The 13,013-nt window shown below is 44.1% G+C and overlaps 1 protein-coding gene across 1 annotated transcript in view; it reads left to right on the top strand.

Annotated features, from left to right (window-relative positions):
- LOC309832869 (acyl-coenzyme A synthetase ACSM1, mitochondrial-like) overlaps positions 1–13,013 on the top strand; it is a gene marked incomplete at its 5' end in the record, with an annotated part of 44,254 nt that overhangs the window by 11,911 nt on the left and 19,330 nt on the right. Inside the window, 7 exons of the mRNA XM_082670883.1 lie at positions 1,255–1,462; positions 3,010–3,150; positions 3,926–4,085; positions 6,018–6,097; positions 8,343–8,466; positions 10,700–10,780; positions 11,320–11,421. Of these exons, the coding sequence (XP_082527009.1) occupies positions 1,255–1,462; positions 3,010–3,150; positions 3,926–4,085; positions 6,018–6,097; positions 8,343–8,466; positions 10,700–10,780; positions 11,320–11,421 (896 nt within the window). The remainder of the gene's footprint in view (positions 1–1,254; positions 1,463–3,009; positions 3,151–3,925; positions 4,086–6,017; positions 6,098–8,342; positions 8,467–10,699; positions 10,781–11,319; positions 11,422–13,013) is intronic.

The raw sequence follows: 13,013 nt of genomic DNA, 5'->3' as shown, positions 1-13,013 counted from the left end.
AGGATTTTCTATTTATATCATTCCCTCTACATTTATTAGTTGGCATTCTTCTATAGAGATTTTCCTTTCCCTTTTAATTGCTTATCTATGCATTAATCTATACAATCAGTATGGGACTCATGGATTCTTTTTCGAATCACTTCAGTTGTTCTATAATGCATGCTCATACAACAATGTGTCGTGCTCTTGGTCACATATTCTCTGTCTCACGTTTTCTCACAAAGAGTTGATTAATCCGTCAAGATCAAGAATTAACAGCAGTGGCTGAGGGAGTATAGAGAAGCCATGCCATCTGTATAGTGAAGAGATGGTCCATGAGAAACCCAAGACATGACTTGAGACCTCTGGGATAAGAAGAATTAAAGAGGAGTAGAAGCAAAGGACGGAAATTCCAAGAATGGTCATAGCACATGGAAATGCTTAGAGTCAGGAGTAGCCTATACGAAGAATGGTCATCTTGAAATGGAGAATAGAGTTGTGCGAGAGAAAGATGGAGAGTGAGCAGTGCACTCACAGTCAGGATGGGGAGTGTGGTGTATTCCTGGAGAGAGGGTCCAGGTGTTAGTGGGGAGAAGAAATGTGGAGGGGAAAAAGTCAGTGCTCTCTGGAACTAAGCAGGCTAATAATACGGAAGGTGGGTAGTAGGAAGATTCAGGACAGGGCATCTGGTGGAGAAATTAGAATGCAATAGGGGCACACAAAGACTTGAGCTAATTGTTGGTGATGGAAGATGGAAGGGAAAGTAGAAAAGTTCAAAGGACATTGTAGCTAACTTTGGGTATGACGAACGAAGGAAAGAGAGGAGATTCAAGATGACACAAGGAATGATGACAACAGATGACAAGAGATTCACGATGACAGAGAAGGAAGTGAGAGGAGAAAAATGGGGGCAGGGAGGCAGAGTCAGGGACACTGTCCTACTTGTATCTTTCCCAGATCCTGTGTAAATTTTTATAAAGAAGGACTCACCTGTCTACTGGCTAGATCCATTTAGAGTAGAAATTATTAGGGCAGGCTTTTCAAATTTTAATGTGCATAGAAATCCCTTGGAGACCTTGTTAAAATGCAGATTCTGATTCAGTAAGTTTGGGGTGGGGGGTGAGATTCTGTGTCTTAGGGGGTGTTGATGCTGTGGACCATCCTTTGCATACCAAGAAGTTAGGGGATGTCTGTGCAGATAAACCAGATCTGACAGCCAAGGTTGTGAGGCTGTGAAAGAGATACCAGAACAGGCAGTTTCTTTCTCATCCCTAGGGATCGTCTTCATGCCAGGGACCACCCAGATGAAGGCCAAGGACATTCTCTACCGACTACAAGTGTCTAAAGCCAAGGGCATCGTGACCACAGATACCCTTGCCCCAGAGGTGGATTCTGTGGCTTCTGAGTGTCCTGCTCTGAAAACCAAGCTCCTGGTGTCTGACCACTGCCGTAAAGGGTGGCTGGACTTCCGATCACTGATGAGGTGAGTTTCTGGTCTGATGAATGTTCTTTCTGAGGAGTGGCAGGAGAAAGCCACTCACTGCCTAGTGCTGGTACAGAAGCAGCCAGTGGGAGGAAGCTCACCAGGTCTGAGCTTCTCTTCACAGCTATGTCACTGATTTGCTGTGCAACCTTGGGCAGTTCCTACTCCTCTCTTCGCTGCAATTGTTTTATGTATAAAATGGGGAAATTGAACTTCTGTGGCTCTCTCACTAAAATATAATCACCCCTATGCAAAGGAGATGTGTAAAGTCAGAGGGTTATTGTGTTGCATATTCCTTGTAGGTGGGGAATCTGAATATTATTTTTATGTAAATAATAAACAATTAAAGAAGCTGAACAAAAGGTTCAGATGAATTTTTAAGGTGAAACTTGAGACTGAGAAAAAAATGACAGGCAGCTTTGGGAGCAAACACTTTCCATGTCCTAGGGGGTGGGTGTCTATAGGGACGCCTTGAAGGAAAAGTCAGGGAAGTGCTAAAGGTAAGAAAGACCCCTCCATCTCCAAAACTCTGATTCTGCAAGTCTTCAGGCATTTTTCATATCACACACAAACCATGCTGGATTTGTTTTCTTGAAGTAATTCCACAGTTTTTAAAGCTCTTTACTTCAACCCCCAAGGGCAAATATTACAGTGAAATCACATCTTATGCTAGATTCTAAAGTCGGAGAATTAGATTAAAATAGCTTAAACAAAGAATACTCATTAAAACTCGCCTAAATTTCCCAGACTCAGTATGGTATCATTTCTCCACAAGAGCCAGGGCTCCCTCCAGCACTGGGATTGCTTGCAGCCTCTCTGACTGAGTACTGTAGGAAGCTTGCATTTACAATTGTAATAGGCCCAAGAAAGAGGCTCTCAGCCAAGGAGAAGCTCCCCAAGAACCGAGGCCGACGGAGGGAGCTACGAATTCTACCTTCCACCTCTAGCTCATGCTAGGGCAGATGTACATGTATACATTCCTTACACTGTCGTTCTCCCTAGCTTTCTCTTTCCCACCCTTCAACACCAAGTTTATGAGGTTAAATTCCCGTGAAGCTAGTCTGTGTAAAATACAAGGTTAGCAGTGTGACTAAAAGCATAGTATATGGATCACACTGTCTGAGTTTGAATCCTGGCTCTGCAACTTGCTGGCTATATGTCTTCAGGTAAGTTACCTAACCTCTCTGAGCCTCAGTTCCCTCATCTACAAAATGGGCATAAAAGCAGTACTTGCCTCTTAGGGTTGCTCTGAAGATTGAATGAGTTCTTATTTGTACATCATTTAGAGCATTGTCTGGAATCATTGGAAATACTATTTCAATGTTTATTCAATTAAAACTAATACATCATATTTTCTCCACTTTTTAAAATGAAGAAATGTCAGTCCACCTATCCAAGTCACCCATAAACTTTGTTTGGTGCCTAATACTGGGAGTTGCAAACCCCAGTTTTCTGACTCCAAGACTCATATTGCTTCTTTTGCTTCCCCAGAGGATGGAAAAACAGGCAACATGACTTCTGTCCTTTTGTATTGAATCCCTTTGCAGATCAGAATCCCCAGTTCACACCTGTATTAAGTCAAAGACCCTGGACCCAATGGCCATCTTCTTCACCAGTGGGACCACAGGCTTCCCCAAGATGGCAAAGCACAGCCATGGACTTGCTTTGCGATCCTTCTTCCCTTCATGGTAGGAGAGAGGGCACCAGCTTAGAAGCTGGGCCACGGATCTGGGGTGAAGTGTGTATGTATATGTGTATGTGTATGTGCTGGGAAAGGAACTCTTGGTGGAATTGACCCCGTGCTGTTTATCCTTTCTGCTCTCTTTGGTTCAGACCCCTAAGGGTGTGAGAAGTATAGGCTGACAGAGGCATCTGAATGACAAAGGAGGCACATTTGGGTCCTGCCTGAGCACCTTCACAGGAGGAATGGAGGAGATGTGGGTGGAAAAAGCAGGCATTCTGCAAACCACACAAATGACAAGCCCCTGTGTTCCTGTCAGTAGTTCCAGGGTTTGGTGGGGAAAGATAAAATGCTCCAGCAATGTGACCTTACGTGACAGGTCCTCTCCTCTCCTTGATTGTGGACAAATCCGGCATAGAGTTTCCCAGTCATGAACTGTTAGGGAAAAATAATACCTGGAACTAAGCCACTCCAAGCCACTGCCCTAACCTGGAACAAACATAGAGGCTGAAACTGGATTAGCCATTTAATTGGTTTTAAACCAAACTCTTCTCCCTTCTCTCCATCCCCCAACTAGTAATATTCAAACCAGACCACGTTCTATATACTTTGTACCTTATTAACCAGACCAGGGGGACAGAGAAGGCTTTTTGTAGATAGTTGGTATCTGTGCTAATGATAACAACTGAGTAGCAAAATCCTGGAGGAATGCGGGTGGAGAGAAGGGAAGGATAGTATAATAGTCAGAATAGTATCTGAGGCTAACTGTATTTTGGAGTTAGCAGGAAATTACTGCAGCTGAAGACGTCTGATGTTCTCTGGTGCCTGTCAGACACAGGCTGGATTCTGGCTGTTGGAGGGTCCCTGCTTGAACCATGGACAGCGGGGTCTACAGTCTTTGTCCATCATCTGCCCCAGTTTGACCCCAAGGTCATTGTACAGGTAAGAAGACGAACCTTTCGATATCAACAAACTCCCGGAAAAAACTCATTTCGAGTTCAAAAACTGGATCCAACTGAGAAAATACTTGATTAGCAAAGAAGCCTCTTAGTATAACTCTTAGCATAATATAACCCTGGCTCTGCGTTTCTCAAAGTGTGAAGCACTGAATCAATCATCGTATCAGAATTACATCAAGAGGTAACTTTGAAGAAAACACATATTCCAAACCTTTCCCTAGACCTATGGATCAGACTTTGTGGACCTGGGAACCAGAATATACATTTTGAGAAATGAAAGCAAACAGAACAAGCTCAGGTCTCCTGGATCCTGGATCCTGGCTCTACCAGGGCCGGGTAGCTGGTGTGTGAATGTTGTATTTGTGTGGCTACTCAATTTAATGACATATTTAGAAACAAAGGCCTTGGAATATGACAGATCTAGTTTCGTATCCCATGATTGACATTTATTAGTGGTTTGCTTACCACTCTGAGCTTCAGTTTCCTTATCTGTAAAATGAGACTCCTAATGGTTACTATCGCCACAAAATTGTTGGGAATATTAATGAGACGACATAGGAAAGGTGTGTAAAGGGCTTAGCCCTGAGACTAGCCCAGAGCGAACACTCAGTAAGTGGTAGCAGTTGCTGGTATGCATACACCATGATAATAACTGAGGTCACCTGCGTGAACTCCTTCAACGTATTTCTCTTCACTTAAAAATTGTCTTTGTGTCTCCGCTCACTCCCCTGCTTTGTCTCAGAGGCAGACCTGCCCCTTCACCTCTCAACGTCCAACTCCCTCCCGACACCTGCTGCCGATCCTGTTCTCTTCCCTGCCCTTGTGTTTGGAGCCCCTCTCTATTAATCTTTAACTCATTAAACCTTTTCTCCTGTATTTGCAATCTCTCACTTTTCATTGACTCTACTCCCTCAGTCCATAAACATATTCAAAGTTCCTCATCCTAAGAACACCTGCCCTTCACGCTGGTACACCTCGGACCAGCCCCGTCTCTCCTCCCTTAAGGTCAGATTGCTCCACAGAACATTCTCCACTTGCTACAGCTACCGCCTGTTCCCCCAGCTCACCCCTGAACACCGTAGTCATCCAAGGCTCTGCCCTCAACTTTCCCTCCCCTCTAAGCAGCTTCCTGTACTTCCATTTCTCCAGCAGGTACGTCCACTCGGGTGGCTCCCAAAACTGTCCAGTCCTCCCTCCAGGCTAGTTTCCACCTGTTTTTCTGCTGGTTGGTTAAGTTCATCTGCTCATCCCTCCAGCACCTGAAACTGTACCTCCCACTTCTCATTCCCTGCCCCTATGTCAACATCTGCCTCTCCGTCATTATTTTCTGCCTGCATCCTGCCGGTCTCTGAGGCATAAAACTGCACAAACCACAATGAATCCACCTCTCTCCTTCCCCCACCAGGTCTAATTCTCCTTCCCCTACAAGGGGTGTCCCCACAGTCTCAGTGTATTTTAAGCTTGAATTATTTCAAAGAACTGAGTCTACAAATTTACCCCAAACCCTGCATTTGAAAGTTCAATTGTTTAATTTACTTTACAATTATTACTTTCGTGTATTTTTAAAAATAAACTTTTTAAATTACTTGGTTTCAGTCTCTCCTATTGAAGATGGGAGATGATGACTAAAACGAAAAATGTTAAATTAAAATTTTACCATTCAAATTCACAAAACAAAACTTTCCCTTCATTCCCTCCCTACCCATCCCCTCAACTTAGACTTTCTTGTGTTGCTCCAGTCGTACCTGACAAATGCCATGTACGGAATTCATGCTCAATGTAGGTATACTGAAAGAATTAACAGATGAATAAATGGGCTCTCCTAGAGGAGAGGTCAGAATTTAAATGCTAATAACAAATCTATGTTTTAAATCTTAATTGCAAAAATAAAATTTTTTCTCTCCTAACTTTCTAGACTTTATTCAAATACCCTATTACCCAATGCTTTGCTGCGCCCTCTGTATTTCGAATGATTCTGCAGCAGAATTCCACCAGGTATGGTAGATGTGGTTGCGGTTGGTAACAGGAATCTTCGGGTAGGATTTTAAGTAATCTGATGCACTGTGGTCTGACTGATTTTAGCTATGGTTCTTTGAGGATACTGTGTGTGTGTGAGTGGTGGGGGGTAAATGTTGGTGGTGATATTTAGCAGCTAGTCTAATTGGTTCTTTAAACAGGATTCAGGGAACCAAACGAAACACTGAGTGAGCCTTGCATCATTGTGGGTTTTTACTTTTATAAACATTTTGTTATGAAATAAACATACAGAAAACTATATAATATATACATTTACAGATTAATGAATTGTTGAAAATAAAACAGCTATGTAACTGCTCACCGAAGGCCCAAAAATAGGACATGGCCAGTGTCTCTAGAGACCTCCTCATGCCTCTCCATGTCCACTAAAGGAATCCACTGTCTTGGCTTTTATGGTTCATTTCCTTATTTTCCCGCATAGTTTACACAGGAAATATCCCTAGGCAAATTACTTTACTTGCTTTTGAGCTTCATGTAATCGTACATTATTCTGTAATATCTGCTTCTTTTTTCAACATTATGTTTCTAAGAAGTGTCCGTGTTGTTAAATAATGCTGGAGTTAATTTTCATTGCTGTATAACATTACATTTTATGAAAGTAGCACATTTTAACTCAGTTCTATTATTGGGCATTTGGGTAGTTTTCAATTTGGGACTATTGATGATTAATGCTGCATTGAATTTTTGAACATGTACATAAACACGTAAACACATGTTGCTGTAGATCTTCTCTGGGAGAGGAATTGCTAGGTCACACTGACATTGCACCTACTACCTTATTTTCCAAAGTTTTGAACCAAGGTATGCTCACCCTAGCAGGGTAGGAGAATTCCCATTGTTTCACATCTTTGGCAATATTTGTTTTTGTCCAAGTTTTAATTTTTGCCAATCTGATGGGCATGTAGTATCACACTGTAATTTTATTTTTGCATTTCCCCATGTTTGTGGATTAATTTTTAGCTCACCTGAAATCTGCTCTTTGAACCTTATGGTTGTTTATGTATCTTTTAGCGACTCTGAAATTGAAATGGCTACCTCAGAATCAGAGCTAACATGTTTTAGACATAAAAGACTTAAAATACCAAGGAGTTCAATTTATGAAGATAACTGAAATACAGCTTGATTTTATTCATGAACCCTCAATCTGACAGAATTATGTTTCCAACTGTATTTCAAAGCTCATATTACAGCTACTTGTTGCAACGTTCTTGAGATGGTGAACAAACCCCATACAAATTCAACCAGGGCATGAATATTACCTCTATTGGAGACTCTGCCCATTTTATGTACTTTGGATAAAGCTCAAGAAGAATGAGGAACATACCCTCAATGAAGCCAGCCCTGCTGTCCATCACTACAGGCTCTGTATATATGAGGAGAGGGTGACAAGGGATTCTGCCACCTCCCTCATCCCTACGAGCTGGCTCAGCTCAGCCCCGTGCAAAGTGGTACTAAGACCCCAATCACTTCTACCCATCTCCTTCAGGGAATCCATCATTATTTTGTGATGGTTTTTGTATTATTTATGGAAATCTTCATGGGGAAAATAGATGAGAGGATTTACATCGCACAACGTACCTAGCAAACTCCTGCAAATATTCACAGCAGACTTTTCTGTTCTCTCCCAAATTCCTGCTCTCAGGCCTATTACCTGTGATCCTTCTTCTCTTTACTTACATGAATCCCGGTCTTCCTTGATGTCCCGAGCAATTCATTTCCAACCCCTAATTTGCGTTCTCCAGCCAGAAACACAGAAGGCCTTCAGTTCACATAAGCCCACTCTTCCCAGAAGGCGGTACAGTTCTATTACCATCCTAGCATATCCTTGGGGTCTTATCCCTCAGCCCTTATGGTTTACAAAAATATCCCTCTTAGCCACATAGAATGCTTAGAATGTGTTCCAAGCACACTTTTCTCCATCTTGTTACATCAACATCCATATTCAATCCTGATCTCCCTGATTTAACCCATTAGCCTCACCACCACCACCACCTACCCCTGCCAGGTGAGTTAACAGGTACCAACAGGAAATGATTCCACTTGGACTTGACCACCAGGAAAATGCCCAGAAGGCAAGTAAGAAAGCGAAGAAGCAGAAGGATGAACGATCCAGATGACAATGCTCTGAGCTCTCCCTGGGCCTGGGGCAGAGCGCCCAAGCCCAATCTGCAGAGGCTCTGTTGACACCTTGCCTTCCCCTCAGTCTCAGGTTCCCCACCCTGGAGCACTGCTGTACTGGTGGGGAGGCCCTGCTGCCCGAGGAGCAAGAGCTGTGGAGAAGACAGACAGGCGTTCTGCTCTACCAGGCCTACGGACAGTCAGAAACGGTAGGTGAAGGGTCCCTCTGGGCCAGTCAGGATGTGCTCGTCCACTGAGCCCAGCAGATGAGCTGAATCCTGCTATGAGTGTGTGCAGAGCACACAGTATTGCTCAAAGCCAGTGGGAGGCTCCAGAGCTCTAGGCTTATTTGTCCCAAATAAATTTGCAGAAAGGACAGTTGCAGCTCATCAACTTGTCAAAAGACCCATGTGATGAAAACTATTGGACAAAAACTTAGAAAGGGGTCTAAGGACATGGTGCCACTGTACCTGTGATAATTAGTTATAATTAAGGGAGCCCAGGAGGGGCACTGGCATAGAAGGCACTCTCCAGAGACATGGAAGCCACCACTGCAAGTCCTGTCCACTTCACCGTCCCTTCCTAGGCAGCAACCACAGGAGCAGGCCGGAGCTAGCCCCGGAAGTTCACTAGTTCATTTCTGGGTGTTTATGAGGAGAGCACACAGCTTTGATGGTGAGAAACTAGCAGGAGGAGAGATCTTCTATATACACGCCACACACACACACACAGACACACACACACACGCACAGACACACACACACACACACACACACACACAGACACACACACACACACACGCACACACAGTGTGATCCCAAAGAGGATCACTGACCAGTCAGGTGGGCGGGGCATCATGCATGTCTTGAATCTCAAGGACTTTATCCATGATAGTGTGGGCAGGTATCTCACTTCTAACACATTTTCAATGCATTTCCGATGCTGGGCAGAGCCACTTTCCCCTACTTCCCTATCATCCCTTTAGCTGACAGAGGTATGATTGTCTTCTCAGGGCCTGTAGCAAAATAGCCGTTTCAGTCTCAATTGACATACTTGTCTGACATTATTTTGCATAAATAAATAAAAAAATAATCAGTTACTGGGTCTGCTTCCAGTCTTGAGAAATGTTAAGACTCTAGGACTGTCCTTGCTGGTCCACAGTTTGCATTCAGACAAGAAGGGTGAGGTTAGAACTATGCGCTACACCCATGACGCCAGTCCCTTCGCATTAACTACTTGTAACAACAGAATACTCCCCGATACCCGGATGGTGCTTTATTTCTCCAAACATTTTCACACCTATTCACTCATTTCTGCAACATTTTCCACATTAGAGTGTGAGCAGTGACATAGCAAAGGGGAAAGTACTTCCTCTCTCAGGAGCTCAGACCCCAGTTCACATCTCAGCCTTGCCAGTTATAGGCTTCGAGACTGTAGGCATATCACTGAATCTTGCAGAGTCTAGCTTCCCCATCTCCAAAATGGAAATATAATGACAGTCTTGCAAGGTTATGATAAGGTAAAAGAAAGAAAGTATACAAAGCTCTGGGCACAGTGTCTAACCCCTATTGCAGCTATGGTTGTCACTGTTGTTTTTAGGTAGGTATTGTGTTTAGATGCTGGGGGTGCAGAGATGGATGGGACAATCTCTATTCTCTGAATGCTCATTATCTACTGAGGGAAACAGACAAGCAGGAATACAAGTGTGGGGAAAAATATCACAGAAAGAGAATCTCCCAACTTCCATTTATTAGGGCTTGAATGATAGCTAGTAGTAGTTGTTTACTGAATACTTGGTGTGTGCCTGGCACACACTCACAAGCACTCTGAGCGATAATGTTATAATTACCCCCATTTAACAGAGGAGGAGATCAAGGGGGATTACTTGGTACATAGCTAGTGAGTGGTGGAGTCAGGATTCAAACCTTGGTCTCTCTGTGTGTAAAGCGCTTAACTTTAGGAAAGTGATAATTTAGAGAACCATAAAGAAGGAATAAGGTTCATCAGGAAGACATGGGGGTAGGGGAACAACGTGAACAATCTGAATAATCTCAGCACAGCTCTGAGAAGCAGTTGAGGCAGCTACAAGTAAATGGTTGTGAAATATACTCATGGCCCTCCCCGGCACAGGGACACATGTGTGGCATACAGTGGGCACTCCACACCCTATGTTACATGCCCACAGCCGGGCTCACTCCTCTGTTTCTTCATGGCCTCTCCCACTGGACTCTGTAGCCCCAGCACCGGGCTCAGGCCCAGTCCATGTCAGGTGCAGCAAATGTCTGCTGACTAGAGTCGGGTCGATGCCTTCTAGCTTCCCCATGAGGGCTCTTTAAACAGCATCAAAATGACATCTGTGAGCAAGGATGCTGTGTTTGATTCTTGCTGCTTTGTGATTAGCCTGGAGTCTTGGCCAACCACAGTTCTCTTCTTTGCAAACAGGGAACAACTTGTGGCACTCTCCGGGGGATGAAGATCAAGCCGGGTTCCTTGGGGAAGGCCATCCCACCCTACGATATTCAGGTCTGGTGGTAAAGACATTGGCAGACATTAGTGCTCGGCTGGGGTTGGACCACTGTGTGACACGAGGTGACAGAACCAGTCATACCTCCAGATTCCCCCTCCTCTTCTCCGCCTACTTTTCCTCCAGTTTCCTGGGGAGTTTTCAGTTGAGAACTGCAATGTCCTGGGCGTGAGCGCAGCTTGCCAGGACAGCCAGAGGCCTCATGCACCGAGCCTGGGAAAGAGTACTTGCAGTAGCACAGGCAGCTCTCTCCACTGCTGGTGCCTTTAGTTTTTCCTGATCCGTGTTTTCTCGCTTGAAGACACATTTGTGATGTCTATATATGCATGAAACACATAGACCCGTGGCTTGGGTTTTACCATTTGCTGATTTCAAAGACTTTTGACAGTTTTATTCTATTTTCTGACAGGGCTCCTCTACCACAACCCCCTCCCCCAACTACCCCCACTGTGTCACATGAATGAGCCAGGCAGTGTTTGGGTGGGGCAGGAGTGTTGGGGATCCCTGCAGGGTCGGATTCACAGGTCTCTTGCTCCAGATCATTGATGACAAGGGCAACATCCTGCCACCCAACACTGAAGGAAACATTGGCATCAGGATCAAGCCCACCAGGCCCATAGGCATCTTCATGTGCTACGAGGTAAGGACACCCCATCTGCCCCCACACAGCCCAAGAATCCTTGCAGGGAGCTGTGTAGGTGCTAAGGGACTGGACTCAACTCTGCATCTTGAGACTTCTTCCTTCTTCCTTTATTCACTCCAAGTCAATGAAACCTGTTCTAATTAATCTCAAAGCTCATAGTGTGTTCCCACATCCCTTTCTGTCATAACCCATCTGGCACTTATGGGCTGACTCCTGGGGTAGAAAACAGCCTGGCTTCAGAACCACCAGACTTGGGGTCCAGTGATCTCTTGTGGTTAAGAATGCTGGCTTTGACTGGGTTCACATCATACCACCGCACTTACCAACAGGGTGCAAACAAATCTATTATACTCGCTGAGCCTCCAGGGGCGCTATTATCCCCACTTTAAAGAGGAAGAAACTGCAGATTGGAAGCTTAACGTGTCTTTCCCATGTCAAATAAATGGCAGGCCTAGGATTCAAAGTGGTGTGTTTTGGACCCCAAACTCTAAATGAGAAATCCAGGGACTACAGAAACCTACAATAGAGTATAAGGAAACCTGCTGTAACTCTTCATCAGACAAACCCTAGCTAGCAGTGGCCACTAAGAGGAAAACCTCAGCTTCCAAGATGGACCGTAGAACGGTAGACAGACCCTGAAATTGATCTCAGACTCCATCTCCTTTCTACAGAGTCACAGCCACTGGTGTCACTGTTGTGCTCACACTGTGGCCTTGGGTGGGTGGGTGGGGCCCTGTCCCCCTGTGGTACTATTGTCCAGAAGCAATCATGCAAGCCTTAGCCTTAATTCTCAGTAGCACAGTGTAAAGGTTGGATAAAAGGGAAAATGAACACAGAGTAACAGGTATCTAGATCAGCAGTTCTTAATACTGCCTGCACGTTAGAATCATTTGAGGGATTCTGTTTTTTTAAATACTTGGATCCAACCACAGAGATTCTCATTAAATTGAACTGGGATGGTCCAAAGCCATGACTTAAAAAAAATTGTACATAACATATTTTATTTAGCACAGATGTCTTCACATATGGCCACACTGATTTCCTTCATTTCACATGTTCTCATGGCATTGAGACATGTCACTCTACCTTTGAGATTTGTGGGCTTATATTCTGTTCTTTTATTTTCTTTTTATTGAGGCATATATATATATATATGATATAAAATTTACCCTTTTCACCATTCCTGAGCATACCGTTAGCTCAGTAGCACTGAGTAAAATTTACAATATTGCACAACCGTCACCACCATGCATCTGCAGACAATTTCCTCCATCCTCAGAAGCAATTCTGTTCCCATTAGACAACAGCTGCCTAGTCCCCACCTCCCCGCAGCTGGTAACCTCTAATGGTACTTTTTGTCTTTAAGAACTTGCCTATTTTAGTTACCTCATATAAGTGGAATCATACAACATTTGCCCTTTTGTGTCTGGCTTATTTCACTTAGCACCATGTTTTCAAGGTTCATCCATGTTTTAGCAAACTGTCATCTTTTGAGACTGAATAATATTCCATTGTATGTATATACCAAGTTTTGATGGACATTTGGGTTGTTTCCACCTTTTGGCCTTTGTGAATAATGCTGCTATGAA

This window comes from Grampus griseus, assembly GCF_964374135.1.
Source record: "Grampus griseus genome assembly, chromosome: 14".
Lineage (NCBI taxonomy): Eukaryota > Metazoa > Chordata > Mammalia > Artiodactyla > Delphinidae > Grampus > Grampus griseus.
Note: the sequence above shows the minus strand (reverse complement) of the source record. Positions and strands in the feature narration are given on the sequence as shown.